The sequence below is a fragment of the Phoxinus phoxinus genome, assembly GCF_949152265.1.
Source record: "Phoxinus phoxinus genome assembly, chromosome: 20".
Taxonomy (NCBI): Eukaryota; Metazoa; Chordata; class Actinopteri; order Cypriniformes; family Leuciscidae; genus Phoxinus; species Phoxinus phoxinus.
The window spans coordinates 24,178,031-24,204,677 of NC_136895.1; the positions used below are offsets into that span (position 1 = coordinate 24,178,031).

The 26,647-nt window shown below is 38.4% G+C and overlaps 2 protein-coding genes across 3 annotated transcripts in view; both read left to right on the forward strand.

The window, feature by feature from the left end:
* Positions 1-26,647, forward strand: part of LOC306987680 (uncharacterized protein) — a 125,292-nt gene that overhangs the window by 18,072 nt on the left and 80,573 nt on the right. For both annotated transcript variants that reach the window (XM_079592170.1, XM_079592171.1), the window contains exons 2-5: positions 11,250-11,576; positions 21,282-21,635; positions 23,381-23,509; positions 24,598-24,900. In XM_079592170.1, the coding sequence (XP_079448296.1) occupies positions 11,250-11,576; positions 21,282-21,635; positions 23,381-23,509; positions 24,598-24,900 (1,113 nt within the window). The remainder of the gene's footprint in view (positions 1-11,249; positions 11,577-21,281; positions 21,636-23,380; positions 23,510-24,597; positions 24,901-26,647) is intronic.
* LOC306988362 (E3 SUMO-protein ligase ZBED1-like) lies at positions 17,349-20,347 on the forward strand. The gene is made up of 2 exons (XM_079593298.1): positions 17,349-17,462; positions 17,787-20,347. Exons 1-2 carry the CDS (start codon positions 17,355-17,357, stop codon positions 18,516-18,518), a joined length of 840 nt encoding a protein of 279 aa, XP_079449424.1. The 5' UTR covers positions 17,349-17,354; the 3' UTR covers positions 18,519-20,347.

Below are 26,647 nucleotides of genomic sequence, written 5' to 3' on the forward strand. Positions count from 1 at the left end.
GGATTCTCTTTTTAACTCTGATTATAGTTTATCCGCTTAGATTTAGGAGACTATATCACTTAGAGGTCCTGGTCTTTCACAGGTCTCTCGACACAAACTCGCCAGTCCTGGTCGTCAATCAGAGGTAAATGGTTATATATCTAAGATTTGCCGTAATTCACACGTACACAATAAAATATATTTTTCATAACCCCCTTGAATGTCCCCTCAGGAACTTAATCCAATCATTTACTTTAGTAGAGATTTTTGGCCACCATTAAAGACGTAAGTAGATCAACTTTACCACTCTTATAATAGCTTTGGATTAGCCAAGCCCGTGACTGCTCACGTACACTTATCTAAAGTAACATTAAACTAAGAACAGAGGTATGAGCGTACCCAAATTTAGATTGATCAAATAACTTTCGCTATTTCTAAACGGAAATTAACCCGCTCCTGCATTCAAGTATACTTGCAATGATGCCAGGTCTCAGCCCGTCGCTGATTTGGTCGCATAATTGTGGAAATATACGAATCCAATAATCTATTTGGGAAAAAACAATCTCAGAGTCATTTAGAATGAATTCAAACATAACAATTTATTAATTTTGTTCAAAATTCAGAGTTACTGAACCCTAATGCGCGACGTTCTCTGGAACTTTGAATATGAGTGTTTTGTTGTTTCAGGATTAATAAGATGCGCGTTTGTGTCTGATTTTTTAATTCATTGTGAATCACATTATAGCCACATGGCAATTCTATGCTCCTTCGCGTGGAGTTTTTCTTTCCACCGAGGATACAAACAAATTCAGCAGACACACGTGTTTAATTCAGTCCAACACAGGACACATGGCCTAGGCCCTAGAGAATATCTACAGCCTTTACCTAAGTGTTCTAAATACACTTACAGTAAAGCAATCCTGTGTTTAAAGAATAAACTTAAACTTAGCCTGCTATGTGCACATTGTTGCACAAACTACTAAATTGTGTTCTATGAGAACAATGTGTTAAGGACAATTTCAAATTTGAAAATGAACAGAATTATTGCATGCTTTTTAATCCCATCGGTGTTAAAGTTTAAGCTTTTAAATGTAATATAGAGTTTGTCAAGATTAGTTTAGGTTTAGTATAGGATATTTATGCCTGGCTCACACTACAGGAGTTTTAGGCTGATTTATGCCCGATTTCCCCCTCCCGAGAATCGGAGAAAAAAATCTTGTCGAGGACCTCAATCGGTTGCGATGTTCGGCGCAGATTATCTGGTGAGGCGTTCACAGATCGAATCTTGCCCCTCCCGATCTCCTCTCACACAAATCGGGCTCGCCCCGATCATATCAAACATGTTTGATATTTATCGGGATGAGCAAGATTGTGATTACGCCAGTACTGTCACAATAGCCAATAGGAAACAAGTCTACGACAGTAATAAGGTCAATTCAATTCTTACCTGCATTTCTCGCTGAAGAACTGACAATCCATGTTGAGCCCGTCTCCCCAACCATTTTCTCATCCACACTCGTTTATTCTTCCGCTTTTGTTTTGTTTCTTTTTATGTTTTGTTTTTTGTTTGTTTTTAACAAACGATCATTATTGATACAGCAAGTTTTCGTGTTACAGTATCCATTTTGTTTACATCCGCTTTCCCGCTTCCGATCTGCTGCGTAGATAACGTGAGACGCTTCCTCTGGCACGATAATCTTAGTAACATTTTGTAGTGTGTGATGCGCCGCGATTTTCAAATCTTGTAGTATGAGCATGTTTAAGATTTGAGGTAAGAAAATCTGCAAAGATTCTCCGAAAGTGTGTGCTGCAACCAGATTTCAAAATCGGTTAGGATTTCAAAACTCCTGTAGTGTGAGCCAGGCATGCTTTCAATGTAGTTTTGGGCCTACCGGTGAGCCGGAGACACAAAGAGTTTGTTTGGAAGCAGCATGGACGATAGCATTTAGCTTAGCCTTGACATCTGAGTTTTAGCCTGTAAATCATATCATCCTATTTTTCCAAAATTTGCTTTTCATAAACAATGCATCGACCTGCCTTTTTAATGTTTACTCATTCTCTTTATGTGTTGCTGGTTTGTTTTAACTCCTTATCAAGCACCGGCCCGCGGGCGGGCCGAAGGGGCGTGGCTAAACTTTTATTACTTTTTATCGGCTTTGTTTTATAACAAATATTCAATCAACTATCATAAACTATGCATCATTTGAAAGCTAAAACACTCAAGAATCATGTTCTGAGCTTGTTTTTGCAATCAATACACCAGAGAGGAAAGGGTTAAATTAAATGCTGACTGACTGACCTTGTAAACATGAACACAATGAACGGCAATACTTATCTTTGATCGCGTATGGTTCAGATCAGTTCGGACGAATCCAAGAAACACCAGCATACATTTCAATGTAAGGGTCTACTCTTCAAAATGCATCCCACTGTTTAATCCAAAACAACAACAAAATAGGGAAAAAAACGAAATATCCTCCTTTGTTTACATGAGCGTTTTGAGTTAGAGTAATCCATCATGTTCATTTTCAATGAAATATCGATTCCAACGTTCAAAAGCCATATCTCCCCCGTAGTTTGGAATCTTCCGGGTAAATTGAGCCCTCCCTCGTGTCTATCCTTCAATCACAGGCTTTGTTATTGACTGAAACAACAAGGGAGCATTTTACCGGATGCGCGAACTGTCAATCGCGCTCCTCGGTTTTCAACTGGATAAAAGCCTGGATAAAGCCAGCCAATGTCTAGTCAGCAAAGTTTTGATTGATGGGAGTATTGACCAACCAACATCGATGCAGTGATTGACGAATCTGCTTGCATGAAACGTGTAATACAAGAACAAAGCGCAAACTTTTCATTCACACGTGCGCTTTCGCCATTCCACACGCAAGAGCGCACACACATAGTGCGCCGACACATACACACACATAGCGTTGTTTTACATTGTTTTGCCCACGGAGTTCGAATAAACCATAGACAGTATATAAACACACGGATTTAATCCAAAGCTTATATCTGAACATCTCTACCATTGATCGTCGACTACAGAATACTTTGGTGGTGTTTTGAAGAAGGTGGAGAGAAGAAGCGACGAAGAGCAGCAGAAAGTAGGATATCCATTATAATAATCCGTTTACTGTAATTTATTTGAGTAAAAAACACTGTTCTAATTACAAATGTTCTAAAACTATTTTTTATATATATATATATATTATACATTAGTTGGAAAACGGTCACTTCTGGAATGTCTAGGCTATACATTTAATGATAGACGTTTTATTTCACTGTTTTTGCTATTAGAATTGATCAAAATAAAGGGTATTTTGTTAAAATGTTAAAATGTTTTGCTGAAATAGTTTTTTATTGTGTGGTTTGATGGGCAAAACAGTCTTGAATTGATATACATGCATGTAGTATGTACTGTTTACTCTTATGTCATTTGGTTATCAGGTGTCTATTGGAGTCTCCAAATAGGTTTTTGGAAAGGACGCCTATACTTTTCATCAATAAAAGCTTACAGAAACTACATTTTTGGGAGTATCAATCTCAAATTTGACTCAAAACATGTCCAGACATTAAATTTTATCTTTATGGTGTTTTCAGGCTTTTGACATAAAAGTCTGATCAATTTTTCCCTAAGTTAAGTTCATTCAAAGAAATCGTAAGTCACTTTCATGTCAATTTACCTTGTTTTACTCTTTTCCTATTCAACTTTGAGTTAAAATTGACTCTTGGGTAACAAAGTTTCAATTGTCTAGTTTAAAAAAAGACAAGAATTATGAATGTGGACCATAGGGTTTAAGAGCTACAGACATTTGTATTTGGGTATGCCGTTTTCAGAAAATTCTCAAAAATAGGGGCGCTTGATAAGGGGTTAACAAGCCAATGCAATAATGACAAAAACATGCAGCGGATTTTAAAAACTTTTAGGCTTTTTTTTCCCGGTTCTACGTCGAGTTATTAATTATTTGGAAGATGTTATTCCAATTTTAGGTTTCGTTTCTTGTTGCTTAGGCAAACAAGGAGATCTTTCAAATCTATACAAGTGTTTTTACTCTTCATCTGCGCTGCCGCTACTAATCTAATCACGTCCTCACACGTGTTTCTAGACAAAGAGCCTTCCGACCCGTAACAATGCAAACATTTTCTCAACACTTCTAAAAAGGGCAGAAAAAGTTGACTTACCACAGCGGCGGAAGAAAGAAGATGTTCAAACCTCTGTGTTGATTTTAGATTCCGTTTTGCTGGAAAGATATTTTTTGCGGCTCTCGTTGTGCTTCGCGATCACGTCAGGGTCACCACTGTAAAAGCCGGCTATTCGGCTATATATAAGGACGCGCGTGTTCAATTCTTTCCAGCGTCTCAAATAGGGATGGGCATTCGATTAAATTTTCTTAGTCGATCGTCGGGAGAATTAACGATCGACTATCGATTAATCGTTAATATTTTTATATTAAAATTTACTATTTATTTAACTTTTTATAAATGAAAAATGCAATGAAAATACAGCGTGTTTTTCCTTGATGAGATCTTTATCACAAGAAGATCAACTTGTGGCAGTTAAACTGGACGTTCGGTTAGGCCAAACTTGAAGATATAGACCTATGCGCTGCGGTGCTCTAAAGCAGCGGAACCTGCAGCTTGCGAGCCGGCGTTCTTAAACGGAGACCTTAGTTTGTTCCAAAATAATAAATAAGAAAAAAAAGACCTGAGAAAAGACCAGACCTGAGAAATATATATATTATATACAGAACGCTTGAAATCTCTACTTTTAAACAGAACAATTCAAAACGAAAGAAAACCTATGTAATCCGTATGAAATGTGCATTTCTCTCCGGCGCGTTCACTACTGTGGAGATCGCGAGTCAGCATCTTCAACTTCATCTTTGCAGCCGACACAGAAAACACTTTTAAAATGTATCCTTGCTATACTTGACAATTCATAATCATTACTTTTGCCGGTTCTTTAATAAACAATTAAAATGTATCCTTGCTATACTTGACACATTCATAATCATTACTTTTGCCGGTTCTTTGTGACAGCTTTTAGGTGCTTTATTGGCAGCGCCACCCTTACATGTTAGCCCACATGTCATGAACGCGTCACCACTGCATCAGCACCGAAAACATGGAGATTTTTTAGACAATAATCGCACAACCTATTCGATTACTTAGTGTGAAATACTTAGTGTTTTTTTTTTTTTTTTGGCATGATACCAAAATGACTATTCAGGCTTTATATCTGCAATGCCTTGACATATTGACACCAAACTTTGTATGTGTCATTGTCACTTCACTCTGACCACATCACATCAGTTTCGTAACTGCGCCACCTATTGGTCGAAAGTGATAAGGGTGCAGTCGAATCGTCGTGAGCTCAGGAATCAGAGGAAAACATAATTTTGTTTCTAGCCCTTGTGGTTCAAAAGTTATTAGCATAAACATGAGTGAAACTTTGGACAGCTGGTGGCGCTAGAGGGAATGAGTTGGAGACTCCAAATTTGCTATGTTGATAGTTCCGGCTGTCCTCTATCACTGTGCCAATTTTCATAAGTTTCCCGCAAACGGTTCTATAGGCTGCCATAGACGCCCAGTCGGAAGAAAAAAAAAGAAAAAGAAGAATAAGAACCGGAACAGATACAATAGGTGCCCGCACCTTCAGTGCTTGGCCCCTAATAAATAATACATAAATAAATAAATAAATGCTTGACACGTCCCTTTACCCACAGCAGTATTGCTGCTCAATTTAAATCAAGCCACAAATATTAGGGGTGGGGGAAAAAATAGATTCTTAGATGCATCGCGATGCGGACGTGGACGATTCTCTTTTTTTTGAAAATCGATAATAACGTAATATTGACGGAGCGCAAAAGACGGAACTCTGAAGCGTGGAAACAATATTGTCAAAGCTTTCACCCGGCTCGGAAAGGGCAAAGCACATTACACAATCAATCGCAACTTTTATTGCCAAGGATTTGCGTCCAGTCGTTGAGAACCAGGGCTTTCGCGCTATGTTGCACACTTTGGAGCCGAGATACAAAGTCCCATCTCGGAGATATTTTACAGACACAGCGATCCCCCACACTCTACAACAAGACCAAAACCGAAGTCATGGAATCACTGAAGAAAGCGGGTAGGATTGCTGTAACATGTGATGCGTGGACATCCGTATTTTATGTTAATAGAGATTCAGAATATGTTGAAATTTGTTATAATTTGTTATTGTTGTGATTTTTACTGTAGTGAATTTACTGTTGTGAAATGGAAAATCAATAATCGCTAATCGAGAATCGTTAATAATCGAAAATCGACTGTAATCGAATCGGGACTTCAATAATCATAATCGAATCGAATGGGGAAATCAGACAGATTAACCACCCCTAACAAATATGGAAGTAAAATAATGTCTGTTGAATTGCACTACTTGAAAAAAAATATGCATTGCATTAACCATACTTGCATTTTAATGCATTGTATTTTTAGGACTTGCATTTTTATGGGCTGAAATTCAACATAGTTGAATATTTAAACTGTGAATATTTTAATTCAAAACATTTCAAACACATTTTCATTATTAAAAATTCAATAATCCATAATCATCTTTCATATTTCACTTCCAAAATATTAAAACTTTTTAAAAATACATGTACACTGCGAGAAAAATAATAATCATATTTTTCAAAACTACTACACAGATCAACTCAAAATAGGTGTCATTTGAAAGCTTAGACTTAGAGTTTACAAATGTTATTTGCTGATAAATAGGAACACATTTTTTCCATAATTTATGAAATACTTTTTTGTACTACGTACCGCAATTTGTAAAATACATCATACAGCTCAGATAGTCGTTTGTCAAATGTCATATGCAAGGTCTCAATGAGTAGAATACAACAAGCACAATTGTTTTGGGCTTTTTACTAAACTTGAGCGAGTTTTTGTACATGAAGCCTCTCAAGACCCAAATCATATATATGGATGCTGAATGTAATGAATTGTTAAGCTCTTAGGGCTAATTAGTACCCGGTGGCAACCACCAACGATTGTCCGATCAGAACCATTAAGTGATGTCCATTTAGGAGGAGTCAGATGCACACACCACTCATAGACGGGGATGGATTACTGACCAGGCCTATGGGGCCAGTGCCCAGGGGCCCTTGACTACCAGAAGCCCGGGGGGTCCTGGGGTTTAAGGCCGCGCTATCCAGTTTGGTTCAGAAAACCCATTAACAATGAAAACAAATGTTTATTAATGCTGTAATATATATGTGTCCCTTGGCCTACACAAGGCATCTTAAACAAGGCTCTTGGACTATGAGGGCTTACTGTTGGGCCCTATTAACCCTTTTCCACCAAGGCAGAGCTGGTGCTGGTTCGGAGCCAGAGCCTAGTTTCAAATCGGTTCTTTGTTTTTCGACCACCAAAGCACCAGCTCCGAACCAGTAAAAGTGGTTCTTAAGTAGCACCAAAACATTGCTGGGCTAGAAGTAAGAACCGCTTGCGTCAGGGGCTGGGGGCGGGGTTACCGTGACCAACAAGACGAAAATAAACTTTTGACCGCCATTTTTGAAATAGCTGCTAATCGAGCTAATAGCTGCTCGATTGTAATCTCCGTCTATGTAAGTTACGGCGAGCTGCACGAACGCGTTTGATTCGCCGTGTTGGGATGCCGATAGGTTCGCAAAGCCATGAGCAATATAAGTTATAGTAACGCAACGACCGCCATTGTTGATGTAAGACTTGTTCGAGATGCATTGGAGCAGCGCGGACCGATCAGAGCTCCGGGAGTGTTTGGAGAGCATACGACTCCTTGTGCTTTTGGATCGCTTTCGCAGTGCGGCGATCGGTCTGCGAGAAGCCGAACCATCTCGAACAAGCCTGGTGTGTTTTCGTTTGGCGCTGCCGCGCTAGCGTTGCTGGGCAACATGAGATGTATACACAGTGACGTAAGATCTGGCTCTGTTGTGGCGCTCTAGCCTGTGGAAAGGCAAACCGGTTCTTAGAAGGCGAACCGGCTCTAGCTCTAGCTCTGAACCAGCACCTGGTTCTTGCTGGTGGAAAAGGGGTATATGTGAATATGAAGGCCCTACAACCTTGTATAGAACTATTGTCCCATCCTGTTTAAAATTATATTTATTTTCAGGGCGTTCGTGGCTCGACTGTTTTCCAAAGATGGCTCCTGCCTGTATACGCGTAATGTAGTCTTTATAAAGTATCTTCTTATTAAACTGGCACACTACAAAGTTCTCAATGCTTCGGTTTGCATGTAGGGACCCTCATTATGCTACCGTGTTAGTGTGAGACTATTTTGAGCCTTGTTAGTGGTATTAACTAGCGATTTACTTTTACCTATTCTATGCCCCATATACTAGCGTTATAAGCTAATCAGTTTTTAGAGTTAAAACTCTTTACATTCGATTATCATGAAAATACATGCCAGAGAATGGTCAACTCGGTAACCATGTGTTCCCTATCAAGGGAACTCCCGCTGCGTTTACGCAATGGGAACACTTCCAAGTGTTGCATCATGAAGCACGTGTATAATCAGTCCAAAGAATGAGTGGGACGTCATAGGTGATGTCAAAGACCAGGAAACTATAAAGCGCCCCTGAACGCAGAGCGTGACAGCTTCTGTTTCTTCAGCAAAGCGATATCTGTGTATCTGTCTTGTCTTATTTATTGTTGTCTGTCAAGTTGCAATATATATATTTTTTTTTTCTGATGTAAAGAAAAATAATATAAAACATGTCTGTTCTTCTGAACTCTCCGCTTTCAAATAAACGAAGGAATAAACTATTCAGTGGCGTTCCAGAGGTTTCTTCCTCACCGATCTAATGTTCCTGAGACTGCTGGGAGAGAAGAAAGCAAGTCTACCTTTCACATTGTTTATACAGCGCATTGCCCTTTGTGGTTCTCCCTGACGCATCCAGCTCCACTTGAACTGGATGCGATGTACTAGGTGTGGTTGAGGCTACACCTGTACGCATTTCCCGATATCTTTGCTCCCGGGAGTTCTGGAGAGGGTTTGCCAGGTAGGGGCTCGTCTATTATTAGTAGCCCCATTCTGGCCGGCCCGAGAGTGTTTCTCAGACCTACTGTCCCTTCTAGATGGCTCTCCCTTGGAGATTACAATCAGGAGGGACTTAGCGTCCCAATTAGGGACACAATATTTCACCCTCTTCCGGAGTTATGGATACTCTGGGCTCGGCCTCTGAGGGGGCCCAGCTCATAGATTCAGGTCTCTCGACCGAGGTCGTGGAGACCATACTCCAGTCTAGAGCTCCCTCCACGAGAATACTGAATATTCATTGAAATAGAAACTGTTCTCTGTCTGGTGCGGAGAACACCTTCTGAATCTTGTTATCTGCCCTGATGGTACAGTACTTGATTTTTGCAATGAATGGTTCTTTGCTGGGTTATCTCTGAGGAGAGATCCTTAATTTAGTTTTCTCCGTGGTACATGAGGCTAAGGCCTGCACGTACTTGGATTTGCACCTGGTATGGTGATAGTCTTTCAGTCTTTCTTCACCCCAGGCCGGGTTGTATTCCTAGGTCCCTACTAAATTTGCGGGTCATTTGTGCTGCAGGCCTTCTGTCTTCCACCTAATACCCCAGATCAGGAAAAACTTAAGCATCCAAAGCCCGGACAGGGCATAGCAGATTATGTCCACAGAGCTGCCCTGTGGCGTATATTAGAGCAATTATTTGTTTGTTTTGGGTTAACTAGTTAGGTTGCCCTGCATCTAAAACAGATAATGAGCAAGTGAGTAGTTAAGGGTTTTTCTGTTGTATTGTGTACAGGATCTTTGAATTACATGTGACCTAAGATTTAAATGTTCATAATGACCGACGAAATAAATTACTACTACTTATATTGTTAGGAAAGATTTCTATTTTGAATAAATGCTTTTATTTTTAATCAGTGAATCCTGAAAAAAGTATCACAGGTTATAAAAAAATATTAAGCAGCACAACGGTTTCCAACATTGATAATACCTGATTATCAAATCAGGATATTATACTGATTTCTGAAGGATCATGTGACACTGAAGACTGGAGTAAGGATGCTGAAAATTCAGCTTTGATCAAATAAATAAATTATAATTTAAAGTATATTAAAATAGAAAATCATTATTTTAAATTGTAATAATATTTCACAATATTACTGTTGTTTCTGTATTTTTGATCAAATAAATGCAGTCTTCTTCCAAAAATATTAAAAATGGTAATGTGTCCAAACGTTTGACTGGTACTATATGTTTATACATGTACGGTAGCACTGTGGTCTTGTGAGGCACAACATTTAGTCCCTCCACATAGAGGAATTACAATAAAAACAGATTTAAAAACAAAACCTTTGAATCTCCTCTCATTCTCCTCTCATTCCTTGTCAGGATGCCTCACAGCACCTTGATGGGGCATTAGCCATTGGGGGAGTGTATATTGTCTCCCCTCATGCATATTCATGGCCATCAACACGCCTACGCATACAGCAGTGCTGACACAAAAACTGACTTACAAAGTTTAAATCGTTATATTGTTGTTTTTTGAAAGAGTGGTCAGAATGATTTTCACATCATTTTGTAGTAAAAATTCTAGTCTACAAGAATGGTAACTCAAAATGATTGTGCCAAACTATTCAGTATGAGTTATATGGGCTCATTGCAGTGACAATTTTATCGAATTGAACACACACACACACACACACACACACACACACACACACACACACACACACACACATATATTCTTTATCACCATTTGGATTACCTTCTTTGTTTTACTTGAGTTACGCTGCAGCACCAGATCCTCTCTTACTCATTTTTCCCAGAGACCATATGTAACAGAATTTTGAACATGTTAATGTTTTTTTTGTGGAGTAGAAATTATAGTTATAGTTAAAATAGGTATAGTTTAATTATAGGCATGTTGTTACTTGTGTTGTTACTTTTTAAATGTAATATTAATATCTTATTTTAATTCATGAGATTATTATTCAATAATTCCATGAGTTATACATATATTTCAGACTTATTTTCATTAAACATGAACTTTTTAAAATATTAAATAATGTAAACCTATTCTAGCAAGACCCATAAACAAAACTATGAACCCGTAAAAGAGCACAATAGAGACTAAGTCAAATAGACAATAGACTTACTAAGTCAAATTGTGTTTATAAGACAAGACTGATCTCAGGTATCTGTTCACTGACATTAGCATTAGTGTTATATGAATTTAATCCCTAAAAACTGTTTCTGTTTGTTTTGCAGGAGTATTTGGTGTTGAAACAAATGAAGAGAAGACAGTGCCAGTGATGGAGGGAGATTCTGTCACTCTAAACCCCGATCCTGCTAAAATACAGGGATTTAATCAGATACAGTGGAGGTTTGAGTCAGGTCCAGTCTTTGCTCAAATCGATGGAACGCAGATCTCATATCCCCATCTCACTGAGATATTGGAAGGCAGACTGCAGCTGGATCAACAGACTGGATCTCTGACCATCAAGAACATGAGAAACAAACACTCTGGACTCTATAAACTAAAGATAAGCCAAAACACTGGGAACTCAGATATGACATTCAGGGTTATCGTCTATGGTAAGGATACTTTTTTATTTATTTTATGAATTAGTTTTTTTTTAGGGCTGCTCGATTATGGAAAAATTATTATTATTATTATTATGGTAAAATGATTATTTTGGTCCGTTTTGAACTTACATAAGGGGGCGATATGAACTTCAATTCTAGCAGGTAGAAGTTAACATTTACCAGATCACCTATTGCACCTTTAAAGATGCATATGTAACTTTTTGACTGTACTAAAGAATGTGCGTTCCCTGTCGGAATGTCTGTTTTTGTTTTGGTCTGTGTGATCGACCCCCACTGCCAATTTACCCAATAGTATTTCGACACCACGGGTTGCCAGTTGTTGGAAAACACAGTGTGGTGGCAAACAATTTTCTAATACTGAATAATAGACAAACCTGTCTAATCTTATGGATTATTGAATGTTTGTTTTCTTGCAAGAAAAGGTCAACAGTCATACAGACAGAGTGCCTGCAGAGTGTGACAACGAGTGGGGGCATCCTTCCTCATTTATAGTTGTTCCTCCCCCAAGGTTGTTTCTCGAGGACAAATGAAGATACTTCTTAGTTATAACTAACACTTCGTTAGATTTGCTTATCTTATAGTGGAGGCCCTCTGTCTTGGTCATACACATCAACCACACATACATTTTTGTCAAGTCACGTAAGGTCACACACATACATATTCATAAGGTTTTAGTAACAGTTCATTGTTCCAATGTAGCAGAGAATCATGGGACTCCACATGCAATCCTCGTGCATTTTATTACCTTCATTTAATTACCATCATATTTCTAAGATTCTATGAATATAAGAAAATGCAAACATATAAATATAGCTGCAAGCAGCGATTACGGGCCCAAGCCGGTGGCACCGCCACCCTGGTGCCTTTAGTTACACTAAAGGCACCGGGCTGGCGCTGCCACCGGCTTGGGCCCTCCATCGCTGCTTGCAGCTATATTTATTTATATATATATATATATATATATATATATATAAAAAGCCGCCACCCCGTTGCCTTTCGGGTTCCTGTGCACGACGGGCAATTACGTAACCCCGCTTTGACTGTCGAGAAGAAGTCTGCTTTAGAGCTTGCATCAGTGTGAGTCTTTCTGCTCCCCTCCAAACACACACAGAAAAGGGGGGGGCTGTCTGTGTGTGTGCCCTCCCTCCCTCCCTCCCTCCCCACACACACACACACACACACACACATACACACACACACAGAGAGAATGGCAGGGGGAACTCTGTCAGAGAGAGACAAAACCACATTCAAACCAAAATATCTGACTTCCTGTTGGTCGGAGCTTATGACTGTAAAAGAGAAAGTTGTCCGGATCGATAAGCATAATATACAGACCGAGTTTTGTGACTGTAGGTAAAAATAACCCCCCCACTTTAGTCAAAAGTATCTTGAAAGTAACACACTTCCTGCTGCCAGTTGGTGGCGCTATAACTTTGACTCACAATAGTCACATCCATGTGATAGCCCTCTTACAACAAACACACTGCTGAAGTTTCATCAAGATCAATAAATGTATGAAGACGTTATAACACATTGTGTTTTTCTTTTCTCGCCATAACTTCGTTTCCTCGCCACGGCCAAACCATTCGAGATATCAAAAATCCGTCCGCAATTTAGCGTCCTCAATGTCTTTACTTCATGCTGACCGAGTTTGGTGAAGATCAAATTAAATTTCTTGGAGGAGTATATAAAATTCCAGGGGCGTGCGTTTTCATACAACCCATAATAGCCGAATTCCTGTTGGGCTGGCGTAAAACTTAGAGCACGAAAGTTGTTCGGCCTGATGATATCTAAATGTGTACCGAGTTTCATACTAATTCATGCAATATTCAGTTTGATATATGGACCAAGTTTTCGGACCCCGTTAAAGGGGGCGCTGTTGAGCCCCCCTGCCACGCCCGGGTACCAGCTTCAGCCCGGCGCTGATGGCCGCAGGTTCTGACCTGTGTGCAAAGTTTCAAGAGTTTTCGAGCACGTTAAGGGCCCCAAAAGTGCCCGAGAAGTCCCACACAGCAGAGAAAGGGTTAAAATAAAGCCCCCCCTCCTCTCTCACACACACAGACACTGAGAGAGACTGGCAAAATTCCCATCAAATCACATTCAAACCAAAATATCTGACTTCCTGTTGGTCGGAGCTAATGACTGTAAATTAGAAAGTTGTCCGGCTCGGGGAGATAAATATAAATACCGATTTTTGTTACTGTAGGTAAAACTAATACCCCATTTTTGACTAAAGGTGGCGCTACTGAGCCCCTTACCACGCCCGTTTCTGAAACTTTGCACAAGTGTACTAGGCAATAAATGTAAAGTGTCTGTCGAGTTTCATGCAATTTCAAGCATGCTAAGAGTCTCAAAAACTTTAAAAAAGAATATTAAAGTTTGCTGCGTTGCCATGGCAACAGTATTTAAGATATCAATAATCCTTTCACAGGTCTACATCTGCCGTATGTTTACATTATACACATAAAGTTTGAAGCAAATCGGGTAAAAATAAGAGGGTGATTTTAAAGCATTTTGAAAGTGACACACTTCCTGCTGCCACTTGGTGGCGCTATAACTTTGACTCACAATAGTCACATCCATGTGATCGGCCTCTTACAGCGAACACACTGCTGAAGTTTCATCCAGATCAATTAATGTATGAGGATGTTATAACACACTTCCTGTTTCCAATATTCGCCCATAAATTCGTTTCCTCGCCACGGCCAAACCGTTCGAGATATCAAAAATCCCCTGGCAATTTTTCATCCTCCATGTCTTGACTTCATGCACACTGAGTTTCGTGGTGATTGGTTGAATTTTCTAGGAGGAGTATTTTAAATTCCATTGCATGTGTTTTTTAAACTACGCCAAATAGCCGACTTCCTGTTGGGCTGGGGTAAAAAGTCAGAGCACGAAGGATATATGAACCGATGAGATCTATAAGTGTACCGAGTTTCATATTATTACACGCAAGCGTGTTTGATTTATGGACCAAGTTTTCGGACCGCGTTCCAGGGGGCGCTGTCGAGCCCCCCTGCCACGCCCAGGTACCAGCTTCAGTCCGGCTCTAATGGCCGCGGGTTCTGACATTTGTGCAAAGTTTCAAGAGTTTTTGAGCACGTTAAGAGACCCAAAAGTGCCCGAATAGTCGTAAGAAAAATAATAATAATAATAATAATAATAATAATAATCCGAAGGAAAACAATAGGGCCTTCGCCTTTTCAAGGCTTGGGCCCTAAAAACATATTAAATTTCTTCCACACAGCGTATTGCAGCCATGGAAGCCAGTGAACAAACTAAGGGGGCTTTCACATTGGCAGTTTAGTTCGGAACGGGGCACGGTTCGCATGAATAATCGCTAATGTGAACGCTGTCATGTGTCACACTCTTTCTCCTTAAAAGAGTTTGTTTGCAAGCATCAGAAGGCCACCTTATGCGACACACACACAGTAAACCTGTGTTGTTCACTCAGCTGCGCATAATAACACAGAATTAATAAAAAACACAATATATTGACCCGAGTTCTGTTTTCTATCATGCGCCGTGCACGTTTGCGATGACGTAAGATGCACACAAACGCAACAGGGTTCAATAGAATCAAGTTGAGTGTGAAACCAGGCACCCGCAACAATCGCGCTCGGACTCGGACCGCAGCAAACGAGCCCAGTGTAAAAGCCCCCCAAGTCAAAGATTGCAGATTCTACCCGACCTCAGCATCCCTCTAAAATCTCTAGGAACGGGAGCATATTAAAACACGGGATATATCAACTCATCAACTCACCTTTTATTGTCAACTGCGCTCGTTCCTGTTTCGTGTCCTCAATCTGGAAACCTGCGTGAATGTCGAGAGCGAGCAGGAGGGGGCGGGGGAAACAATGATCTCCGATATTTTGAATTTGAACTGCAGTACTTATTTCAAACCGCTAGCTGTCCGTCTTACGTACTACACCTTTAAATATCAGTGACATTTCACAATTATCCATTCTTCAGCAAAAACTAATACTAGGTTAACTAATGTAAGTTGAATATCATCAAAACAATTACAGAAGACAAGTAAACAGTCAGCAATACAATAAGAAGAAATAAACTAATTACAAATAAAACCGACAAATAAAAACAAGAGAACAAAATACAAATTAAATAAACAGTGTTTCAAGTTTTTCAGGAAGATGTGGTATTCAGATAATAGCCTACAACAAAAAATGTTATAAAGTAATCAAATGTAAAATAATACAGCAAAGTCTTACTGTATACATACAGTATATAGATAACTTAGATGTTAGATACATTTTATGTATATATATATATGTATGTATATAGATCAATCCTGTTATATACAACTACTTAAATTATTCAGTTTAAAGCAGTGAGTGGTTTTTCTTTGCCATTTCTTGTTTCATCATCATTAATAATAGAAAGCCTGCTGCAGGTTTATTCAAGTGTGGGTATCTGCAGGTTTATTCAAGTGTGGGTATCTGCAGGTTTATTCAAGTGTGGGTATCTGCAGATTTATTCAAGTTTGGGTATCTGCTAGGGCTGTTGGAACGAATTTCGAAATTCGAATATAATTCGAATATTAAAAAAATAAATACTATTCGAATGCTGAAGTTACTATTCGAATATTGCTTTTTATTTATTTTTTAATTATTTTATTATATGCAATCTTGCCTTTCTCGCCAACTTGGCTTACACACGCATGTGAAAATGAAATGCTTTTGTTTCGTCTGAAAATACAGTTTTTGAATCGTAACATTGCGCGCGTTAACCGCTGCATCATAACAATAGTCAATAATGGCGGAGAGCAATGTCACGGTAACGGAGATCACCTCTCCTGACAATTTGAGAAGCGATGTGTGGAAGGTGTTTGGATTTGAAACCATAAATGGGAAAATCACAAATAAAGAAGTGGCAATTTGCAGAATATGCAAAATCCGCATGAAATATCACACCACAACTAGCAACCTTAGGGCACATCTGACAACGCTTCACCCTGACAAGCTAGGCGATCTGTCCAAGGAACCGCCGCTAAAACAGGCAAGAATGACGTCTTTTCTGCCTCTCTCTTCATCACGGGGCTTACCTGCTGTCCGCCAAAATGCGATAACAGACAAACTGACACGGTTTATCTGTAAAGATATGAGACCGATCAACCTCACGCAGGGGTCTGGATTTAAAGAGTTTATTCACGAGCTTGAGCCAAGGTACACGGTTCCTAGCCGCGCAACAATCACCGACAGAGTTGTGAAACTCTATGACACAACAGCAGACAACATCAGACAAATGATCAGTGGAAAAAAGATTGCCCTGACCACAGATGGCTGGACGTCACTTGCCACGGAGGCATATGTGACGGTCACCGCACATTTTATAGATGATGACTGGGAATTAAAAGATGTAATTCTCAAAACGGCTGAAGCGCAGAAAAGCCACACCGCCGAGAACGTTGCTGAGTGCATCTCAAACATACTCGGAGAGTACAACGTTAGTCGTGAGTCAGTGCTTTCCATCACCACTGACAACGCGGCTAATTATATCAACGCTGTCGAGAGGCACCTGCAGGCCGTCAATGTCCCGTGCATGGCACATACCATTAACTTGGCTGTGAGGAAAGGGCTGGCAGTGCGAGCTATAGAAACTCCAATCAGCAGACTGAAGGCCACAGCACTGCATTTTAACAAATCCACTACCGACAGCTACCTTTTGGAATCCAAACAAAAGCTGCTTGGTCTTAAACCTGCTAAGCTAATAAACGACTGCGCTACCCGATGGAACAGCACTTACGACATGGTGTGTCGGGCAGCCGAGCAACAAGCTCCGGTAGCAGCGGTCATCATGGAAAAGAAACTTGGTCATCTCGAGTTGACTACCCGCGAGTGGACCCTTATGGAGCAGGTGAGTGATAAAAATTATGTACGCATGCAATGTATGCATTACATGTAATAACAGGTGATAATGATTGACCAATTAATAGGCTAGATTTTTTATTAATAATAGGAAGTTACAGAAGAGGGAATAGCAGCATTATGCATAGCTGCGTTACGTTAAGCTGCTAGCCATAAAATAACTGCCGTTGCTATGCAACCATGAACAGAGAAACGAATTTGCACGCGCAGAAAACGCGCTATGTGAACGGCTCTTTCCTCCTCTCTGGTCAACAAGTGGATTCAGAGAAACCGCATTAGTTAATTCTAATTATGTTTGTGTGTATTTTCGTAGGTGAGAGCAGTGCTTAAGCCATTCAAAGTGGCCACTGAGGCGTTATCCACCGACCGATTTCCAACAGCATCCGCTGTTCTCCCGCTGAAGTATGTACTTTTGTCAAATCTTCAGCCATCCACCAGTGATCCGGCAGCACTCAATGAAATGAAAACAAAGATAAAGACAGACCTCTACAATCGATACAGTCGAGACAAGGATGCCTTCAAGCTGCTTAATACGGCTAGTTACCTTGACCCGCGTTTCCATCGGCTAATTCATTTAGAACGAGACCAACGGCAGGAGGTACGGGAGAAAATAAAAGCAGAGATAAGTCAGCTGCCAGTGTTTGCGGAGCGAGCAGCCATGGCTACGGGGATAACGCGCCATGAGAAAACCGCTCTCAGTGCTATGGGGGACCTTTTTGGTGATGTTTACCGCCAAGGAGCAGACGCATCAGGTGGTGCATCAGGCTTAGATATAGGAGCCGTGCTGGAGCAAGAAATGTTGATCTACGAAAGTGAGACCCCTCTACCCACCGACAGCAACCCATTATCATGGTGGAAGACGTCACAGTCTAGGTACCCCCACCTTGCCGAGCTGGCACGGCGCTACTTGAGCATCCCGGGCACCTCAGTTAGAGCAGAAAGGGTTTTCTCCACGGCTGGGATTATAGTAAACAAAAAACGCTCTGCTCTAGATTCAGAAAACGTTGATCGTCTTGTGTTTTTGGCCAACAACCTTAGGGATTAAATCCTGACAATGTTTTTTGTAATGTTGAATGCAAATGTTACGCACATTGCTTTAGACATCTTCATTTTATTTAAATAGTTTTTCTTCAATTTGTGAAGATCGGTTGTGTTCATGTTCAATAGAAGCTGTGCAGTTAGTGATGCAGTCCCATCACCCATTGTTTTTTTTAATATAAAAAAATGTCCATTAAAGTTGTCAAATTAAAGTCATTCATTTTGTTCCGCTGTTTTATTGTTAATAAGAAAGCGATCACCCGTTTTTAAAAGTTTATTGTAACGTTAGCTGTCCCTCTAGTGGACAGAACGTGTAACAACAACCAAATGCTATAGTGGCATTGACGATCCATAAGCCTGTGTGTAATGTCGTAAATATTAATAATAGGGTGAATTTGAGCATTTAATATTCGAATATTATTCGAATATTAAATAAAATAAGGAATGAAATTCGAATAGTATTATTGAGGAAGATTGACAGCCCTAGTATCTGCAGGTTTATTCAAGTGTGGGTATCTGCAGGTTTATTCAAGTTTGGGTATCTGCAGGTTGGAGTAATGGGTGTGATGAAAGGTATAGGGGGGTCAAGAACGGTCTTTATCATTGGTGGAGAAAGCTCTCTGTCTCTGTCCTTAACATTTGGTTAAGGGAGCATTGTGAAGACTTTTGAAAAAGTAACCCTAGTATTGACAAATATGTCAATTGAAACACTGAATTAAACTTGAGTTTAAAAGTGCAGCACACAAAAGTTTGTCAGTGTGTTAATGTCGACCCGAGAAGCGATTGCGCCTTCTTTAGAAAGTTAGTCGCAAGTTCGAGGTAAAATCCAGTTGGGTTGTTGATGTCAAAACACTATATAAGCTGTGATTCAAATATTAAATAATGTTATGCGTTTTTCGATGACTGCTGTCATCTGGCCTGAGAAACAGAACAACCACATCTCTGGAGCAACGAGTTTTTCTCAAGATCAATAAGAAATTATTGTTTGACTGAAGTAAAGCCATCTCTCTCTTTCTTACTCACTCACGCACACACAAAACCACGGCACACACACACTAAAAAAATGTAAGAGCTGTATTTGAAACAGCTGATTCATTAATGCAAGGGACTTACATTCTTTTGTTTACCATGTTGGACACAAGTAAACTTAACATAGAAAAGCAAACCACGTCAGCTTCCAGCTGAGACGGTGCAGTATCTTGTCAGCTGTCTGGATCTCAGTGTTCTTGAAGTGTTCAAAATATTCACTGTTAATTATTGATGTCAAGTACAACATGCAGTATTGTATTGCTATTCAACTGCAATGATTTGCCATAGAGCTGCAGCACATCTAATGCAGGGCAGTCCAATTCATTGAGTAGCCTAGTTAATTTTTAGATGGTTCCTCTAAATGTGTTGACCTTCTAGAGTTTATTTTTATTTTTCATGTTCTTTTCTCAGATTGAGCTCCTGACACTCTGACAGCAATGTCTTGTGTGGCTCATTAATGGGTGTGAATACATGCTGTTTACGTGTGTCTTCTTTAGTCTGTTGGCTTAGGTGTTTTCCTGGCACACGTCACTTACACATTAGTCTTGTGTAGACTCTTTACATATTTATGCCCATATGCACATTTTATGTACTCGTGTTATTGTTGAATACATATTTCTAAAATTGTATGATGTTTTTGTTGAGTAATTATTACACAATAATTTTTCTGACCTTTTTGAATCTTGCTCCTGACAAATAACCCAAATGACAAAAAAAGACTAAAACTAATAAAAACTAAAAATAAGCATTTTCAAAAAATAAAATAAACTAGCAAACCCACTTTAAAAACTAATTAAAACTAAACTGAATTTGAAAACAAAAAGTTAAAACTAAATAAAAATAAAAACTAATGAAAAATGCAAAACTATAATAGCCTTGCAATTGACCCCCCTTGCGATATTCAGAACAACAGCATGATGGCAAATGTGATGTTGATTTTATACTGCAGTTTTAGAAATAGTTTAAATGGTAACGCTTTAGATTACAGCCCGGAAAGTACTGCGTAATTACAATGAAATTACAGTGTAACTTTCGGTAATTACAGTGTACCTATAAAGTACTTGCGTGTAAGTATAGGGGAATAATATGTAAAGTTTTGGGTATAAAGGGGTAACAACCAGGAAAATAACAAATTATTTAGGCAAATAACTTATACTGTACATATTTTAGAATCTTACTTTTGGGAGCACTATAGCGAGTACATACACTGCACCCTTTTGTAATAATAGTGTATAAAAATACATAAAGGCTTTTTTTTAAGTACTTTATAGGTACACTGTAATTACCGAAATGTACACTGTACTTTCATTTTAATTACGCAGTAGCTACTTTCCGGGCTGTAATCTATAGCGTTACTGTTTAATTTTGAATGACTTACATTTTACACACAATATGACCAAATGTTTTTCATTTAATTCCACTGGTAATATCATTGAAACAATTCAAAGCAGGATTAATATGCGTGTAATATCTATTGAACACAGACAAGTGCAGTAATTCAATCAATTAAATGTTCTTGTGTTGTCATAAAATAAGAACCAATCTAATTAGTAAATTCTGTAACTTCAGTTTGCAATTAGTCGGATGTAACTGTTGTCCATGTCAAACTGATTCAAATCTGCATTTGCCTTTTAGTAACCATAAGATGAAATGACTAAATGACTAGATAACTTAATATTCTAGTTCCAGTAACGGTGTTAAATATGTTCAATATCTCTGTCTGTGAATCTGTTTCTTGCAGAGTCTCCAGCTGTTATTGGTGCTGGTAAAGCTGAAATGAAGACTGTGTCAGAGAAGGAGGGAGAATCTGTCACTCTTCAGACTGATGTCACTGAACCACACGGAGATGAGCTGATAGTGTGGAGGTTTGGAGATGAAGGAAAACTCATAGCTAAACAGGATATAGAGGCTAAAAGCCCAAAATTATCTATACTATATGATACTGATGAGAGATTCAAAGACAGACTGAAGCTGGATGAGAAGACTGGATCTCTGACCATTACACACAGCAAAACCGCACACTCTGGAGTTTATACAGTGAAGATCAGCAGCAACAAACAGACATTATACAAGACATTCAGTGTTATTATCAGTGGTGAGTAACTCAAGTCTTATGAATTATTATTTATCAGTTGTTTAATAATTCAGATGATGTGACATTAAAGGACTTGAATCATGATGAACCAAACTCTCCTTTAAAACAACACAAATCCTGTTACTTTCAGAGCTCATAACTTCTCTGTATTACATTAAAGGTAGGGTAGGTCAGAATTGTCTAAAAAAACTTTTATTCAAATTTGTTTTAACTGTCTTTATATACCAATACATAATTAAAATGCAAGTACTCTGAAATAGAGAGTATAAAAACTGAGTGACTCTAGTGTATTTAATCTTCAATAAACACAGCTCATTAATTCCATTCACTCCCACCTAAAAACGGGTGCGCGACTGCGCGCACGTGGGCAGAGCCAGTAATAGCGGCGGTAGTCATGGCGACGGAGACTGACAGTCGCGCAAGCCAATCACTTGTTTCATCCCGGTAGGAATTAATGAGCTGTGTTTTTTGAAGATTAAATACACTATAGTCACTCAATTTTTATACTCTCTTTACTCTCTTTTTCTAAATTCTTACCTACCCAACCTTTAATGACACCTGTGAAAAGATCTGTGATAAAACAAAGAATGTTGTTAGGCTTACATAGCAATATTAACATTTTTAATTGTTTAATCTACACTGTTTGTAATATTTATATGTAATTGTCACAGTCATTAACATTAATATCTACTTACATAATCTAAGTGTCATCAAGTGCTGATGTTTATAGTGTGTGTGTTATAGATCAGACACATTCACACTAATGTCTGTGTTTATCATTACAGTATCAGATCTTCACTCAGGTTATATAGTGCTGATGTTTATAGTGTAGTGTGTGTTATTGATCAGACACATTCACACTAATATCTGTCTTTATCATTACAGTATCAGATCTACACTCAGGTTATATAGTGTTGATGTTTATAGTGTGTGTTATAGATCAGACACATTCACACTAATGTATGTCTTTATCATTACAGTATCAGATCTACACTCAGGTTATATAGTGCTGATGTTTATAGTGTGTGTGTTATTGATCAGACACATTCACACTAATGACTATCTTTATCATTACAGTATCAGATCTACACTCAGGTATATATAGTGCTGATGTTTATAGTGTGTGTTATAGATCAGACACATTCACACTAATATCTGTCTTTATCATTACAGTATCAGATCTTCACTCAGGTTATATAGTGCTGATGTTTATAGTGTGTGTTATTGATCAGACACATTCACACTAATGTGTGTCTTTATCATTACAGTATCAGATCTACACTCAGGTTATATAGTGCTGATGTTTATAGTGTGTGTTATTGATCAGACACATTCACACTAATGTGTGTCTTTATCATTACAGTATCAGATCTACACTCAGGTTATATAGTGCTGATGTTTATAGTGTGTGTTATAGATCAGACACATTCACACTAATGTCTGTCTTTATCATTACAGTATCAGATCTACACTCAGGTTATATAGTGCTGATGTTTATAGTGTGTGTTATAGATCAGACACATTCACACTAATGTCTGTCTTTATCATTACAGTATCAGATCTACACTCAGGTTATATAGTGCTGATGTTTATAGTGTGTGTTATAGATCAGACACATTCACACTAATGTCTGTCTTTATCATTACAGTATCAGATCTACACTCAGGTTATATAGTGCTGATGTTTATAATGTGTGTTATAGATCAGACACATTCACACTAATGACTATCTTTCTGTATCTGCAGCCGTTCCAGATCCAGGTCTATCTTCAGGTGTTATCACAGGGATAGTTCTGCTGGTGGTGCTGGCTGCTGCTGCTGCTGCTGTTGTGATGTACTTTTGCTACAAAAGGTCTGAACTAGAAAAACAAATAGGTAAGTACTACCTACAGAAAATAATAAAGAGCTTTATTACAGTAGTGTAGGGTTGAATAGTCATATTTTTCATACTAAATATTTTAACTTACCACAAGTTAATTTACTACGATAATATATATATATTTTAATTAATATACTGTATAACTCAGAGGCACAGTCATTTGTTGTCAAATACTTACAAACCCATAGACAGTATATGTTGCCATGAAACATTGGAAATAAAATAAAATAATTTAAATTATGAACACTGTCATATAATACACTAATAATACTTTTTCTTCATGTACAAACCTAAATTCCAGCGGTTCCAGAGTCTGTGAATATTCAGGGCATAGACCTTAGTCAGGTTAGACACTATTGAATTAAACACAGATGAAAACCAGGCTGTGAGGGATAGACTTACAGTCTTTACATTGGCATGCACTGCCAGTGCTTCAGCTGAACATCGAGATGTTGTTAAACAGTAAAATCCATTGAAAGCACTGTACGTCTGTCCCTCACAGCATCCTCGTTTTCATTCATGTAAAAAATTAAACATGGGGCTACTCTGACTAGGATCAATACCATCTCTGTATGCATATATAAACATGCTTGGATGAAATATTGGAATGATACACTGCAGTGTTTGACCTCTCTGGTTATTATGGCAGTGTGTGGCATTGGTAATCATTGGTCATAAACTTTCAAAATATATTTTGGTTATTGGTTATAGACTTGCACAGTATATTTAAGTCAGTTTAAATGTTCACCTTGCAGATAACACAAATGTAACAAGACTAACATTTACTATTAACAAAACACACTCTCCCCCCAAAAAATCTAAATGCAAATGGCCAGACTTCCTAGTATTGTCTGCAGAGCACTGCCACTTGATGGTTATGATCTTCCACTGTGTTGCAGAATAAGCTGCAGTAGGGATCTAGTTAAGATAAAAAAAAATATAAAACTATAAATGTAAAAAAAAAACCATACAGTATGTTGTTTGTGTTATTATAGTTTACACATATTAGATACCACTGATCACTATTGGATCTGGTTACTAACATTTTTAACCTGTCTGTAAACTGTTTCTGTATGTTCTGTAGGTTCAGTTGAGACTGAATGTAAGGAGGGAGGATGTGCTGTCCTACAGTATTATGGAATAAAGAAAGGTGTTCAGTTGCTGTGGTGGCGTGTCTCCAGTAAAGTGTCTGCTATAGCTTCAATGAGTGAAAATGACAAGAAGACCTATTGGTATGATCCGAGATTTAGAGGCAGACTGCAGCTGGATCCTCAGACTGGATCCCTGATCATCAGAAACCTTAAAAAAACTGACGCTGGAGAGTATCATCTAGAGATCAAAAGCAGAGAGGGGACCAAATACAGAAAATATGAAGTGATTCTCTCTGGTGAGTAGATTTAAATGTATATCAATGTAATACTTGTTTTATTTAGATTTACAGTGATTACTTTAGTGTAGTAAAATATAATAATTTTTAATGGATAACATAACTGTCATTTACAGAGAACCAGAGAATGTCCTGAAAATCTGTTTCTGTGTGTTGATTTCATCTGGTTTTAGTAGTTTAGGGTTTCATAAACATATGTTTTAATGGTTATGTTTTAACAGTTCACAACAATCAGATTCAGATTCAAACACCTTAGATTATTAATGATAAATATTATTATTATTATTACTTGCGTAGCATCTTTAATTGTAAATAAAAAAATCTTAAAGTGATAAAAAAGGAAACCTATGGAGAATGTACATTTGAGTATGTCTTAAAAAATGAGCAGAGGTTAGAGACTATGTAACTGGGTAGAGATTAGGATAATAATGCAAACAGTTTATTTTTTAGGCTACTGTTGTGACTTATGTAACAACTGAAGATAACTCGGGTCTTTTCTTGTCAGACAACTCAGAACAGCATTACAGTGAGCCTTGTCTTGTTTTTTGAGCACAACAATGCAATGTTAAAGGTACAATATGTCATATTTTTGCATTAAAATATCCCAAAATCACAAGGACAGTGTTATATATCTTAAGTTGATTACTTACAACATCCCAAATGTTTCCAACTATTTTTAAATGTGAGAAAATTACGATTTTAACCAAGGAAACGGGCCGTGTGGCGTCATACGCCAGTCAATGGCGTCATATCCGCGTTACCCTCAGTTTCCGCTCGTACTGCGTGGAGTCCTGGACAAATGCGGAAGTTGTAGTTGTAGCGTCTATCAAGCAACAAACGTTAGCTTGTTTCGCGCAGTTGTTATGGAACACAATTATTCTTTACCGATTGCAGCTGGTTCTGTCAACAAAGACAAGTCCCATAAACATACGAGTCAATTTTATATATTCCAAATGTAGCATTCGGTAATAGTTATGTTTATGTAAGGAAAGTATTATTGCTTTAGGCTTGTGTTTAGTTTATTGACATTGTTTATCACGTCTGGTGTGTATGGCCATGTAAATAAATATAGCATGTGTTATACATAAAGATGAATCATACAATGCTAAGTATGCAAATGAGATAATGCAGTGGTTCTCAATTTTTTGTAGTGCTGCCGATCTTTGAAACTTTTATTTTTTTCTGACTAATGTAAGAAACAAACAAATCGTGTATACTGGTAATTAGAAAAAACAAAACAGTTTCCCACATGAATCGTGTGCTGTATTTCAAGCCTTTCATTTGCTTTTAAAACTGACCCATTGACCCAATTTCAGCAGTTCACTCAATATCTCCCCATTCCAACCTGGACCAGACTTGAGTGTGTCTGTTATGCTTAAGCTAACAATGTCTGTTAGTTTTCATAAGTGTCACACTTGACACTATATACACAAATCCGCTGCGAACTCTATGGGCGCCGCCATCTTGCCTGCCACCATTACTGCGTGCCTGCGAAGTGTGGCGAAGAATACCCTCTAATGACATTTCAATGAAAACGAATCCTGCTCATGAAAGAAAATGTCTGGTGAAATAAAATTTAAAACGGAACATTGGGTTGATGTCAGGCAGTGGCAAAAACTTACCGATAAAGGTAATTTATTGACAACATAATAATGTACCCAGCAAACACAGAACGTTGGCACAACATACCCGACCTTCTAACAACGTTTTAATAACATGGCCAAAAGGTTGCTTTAACTACGTTGTG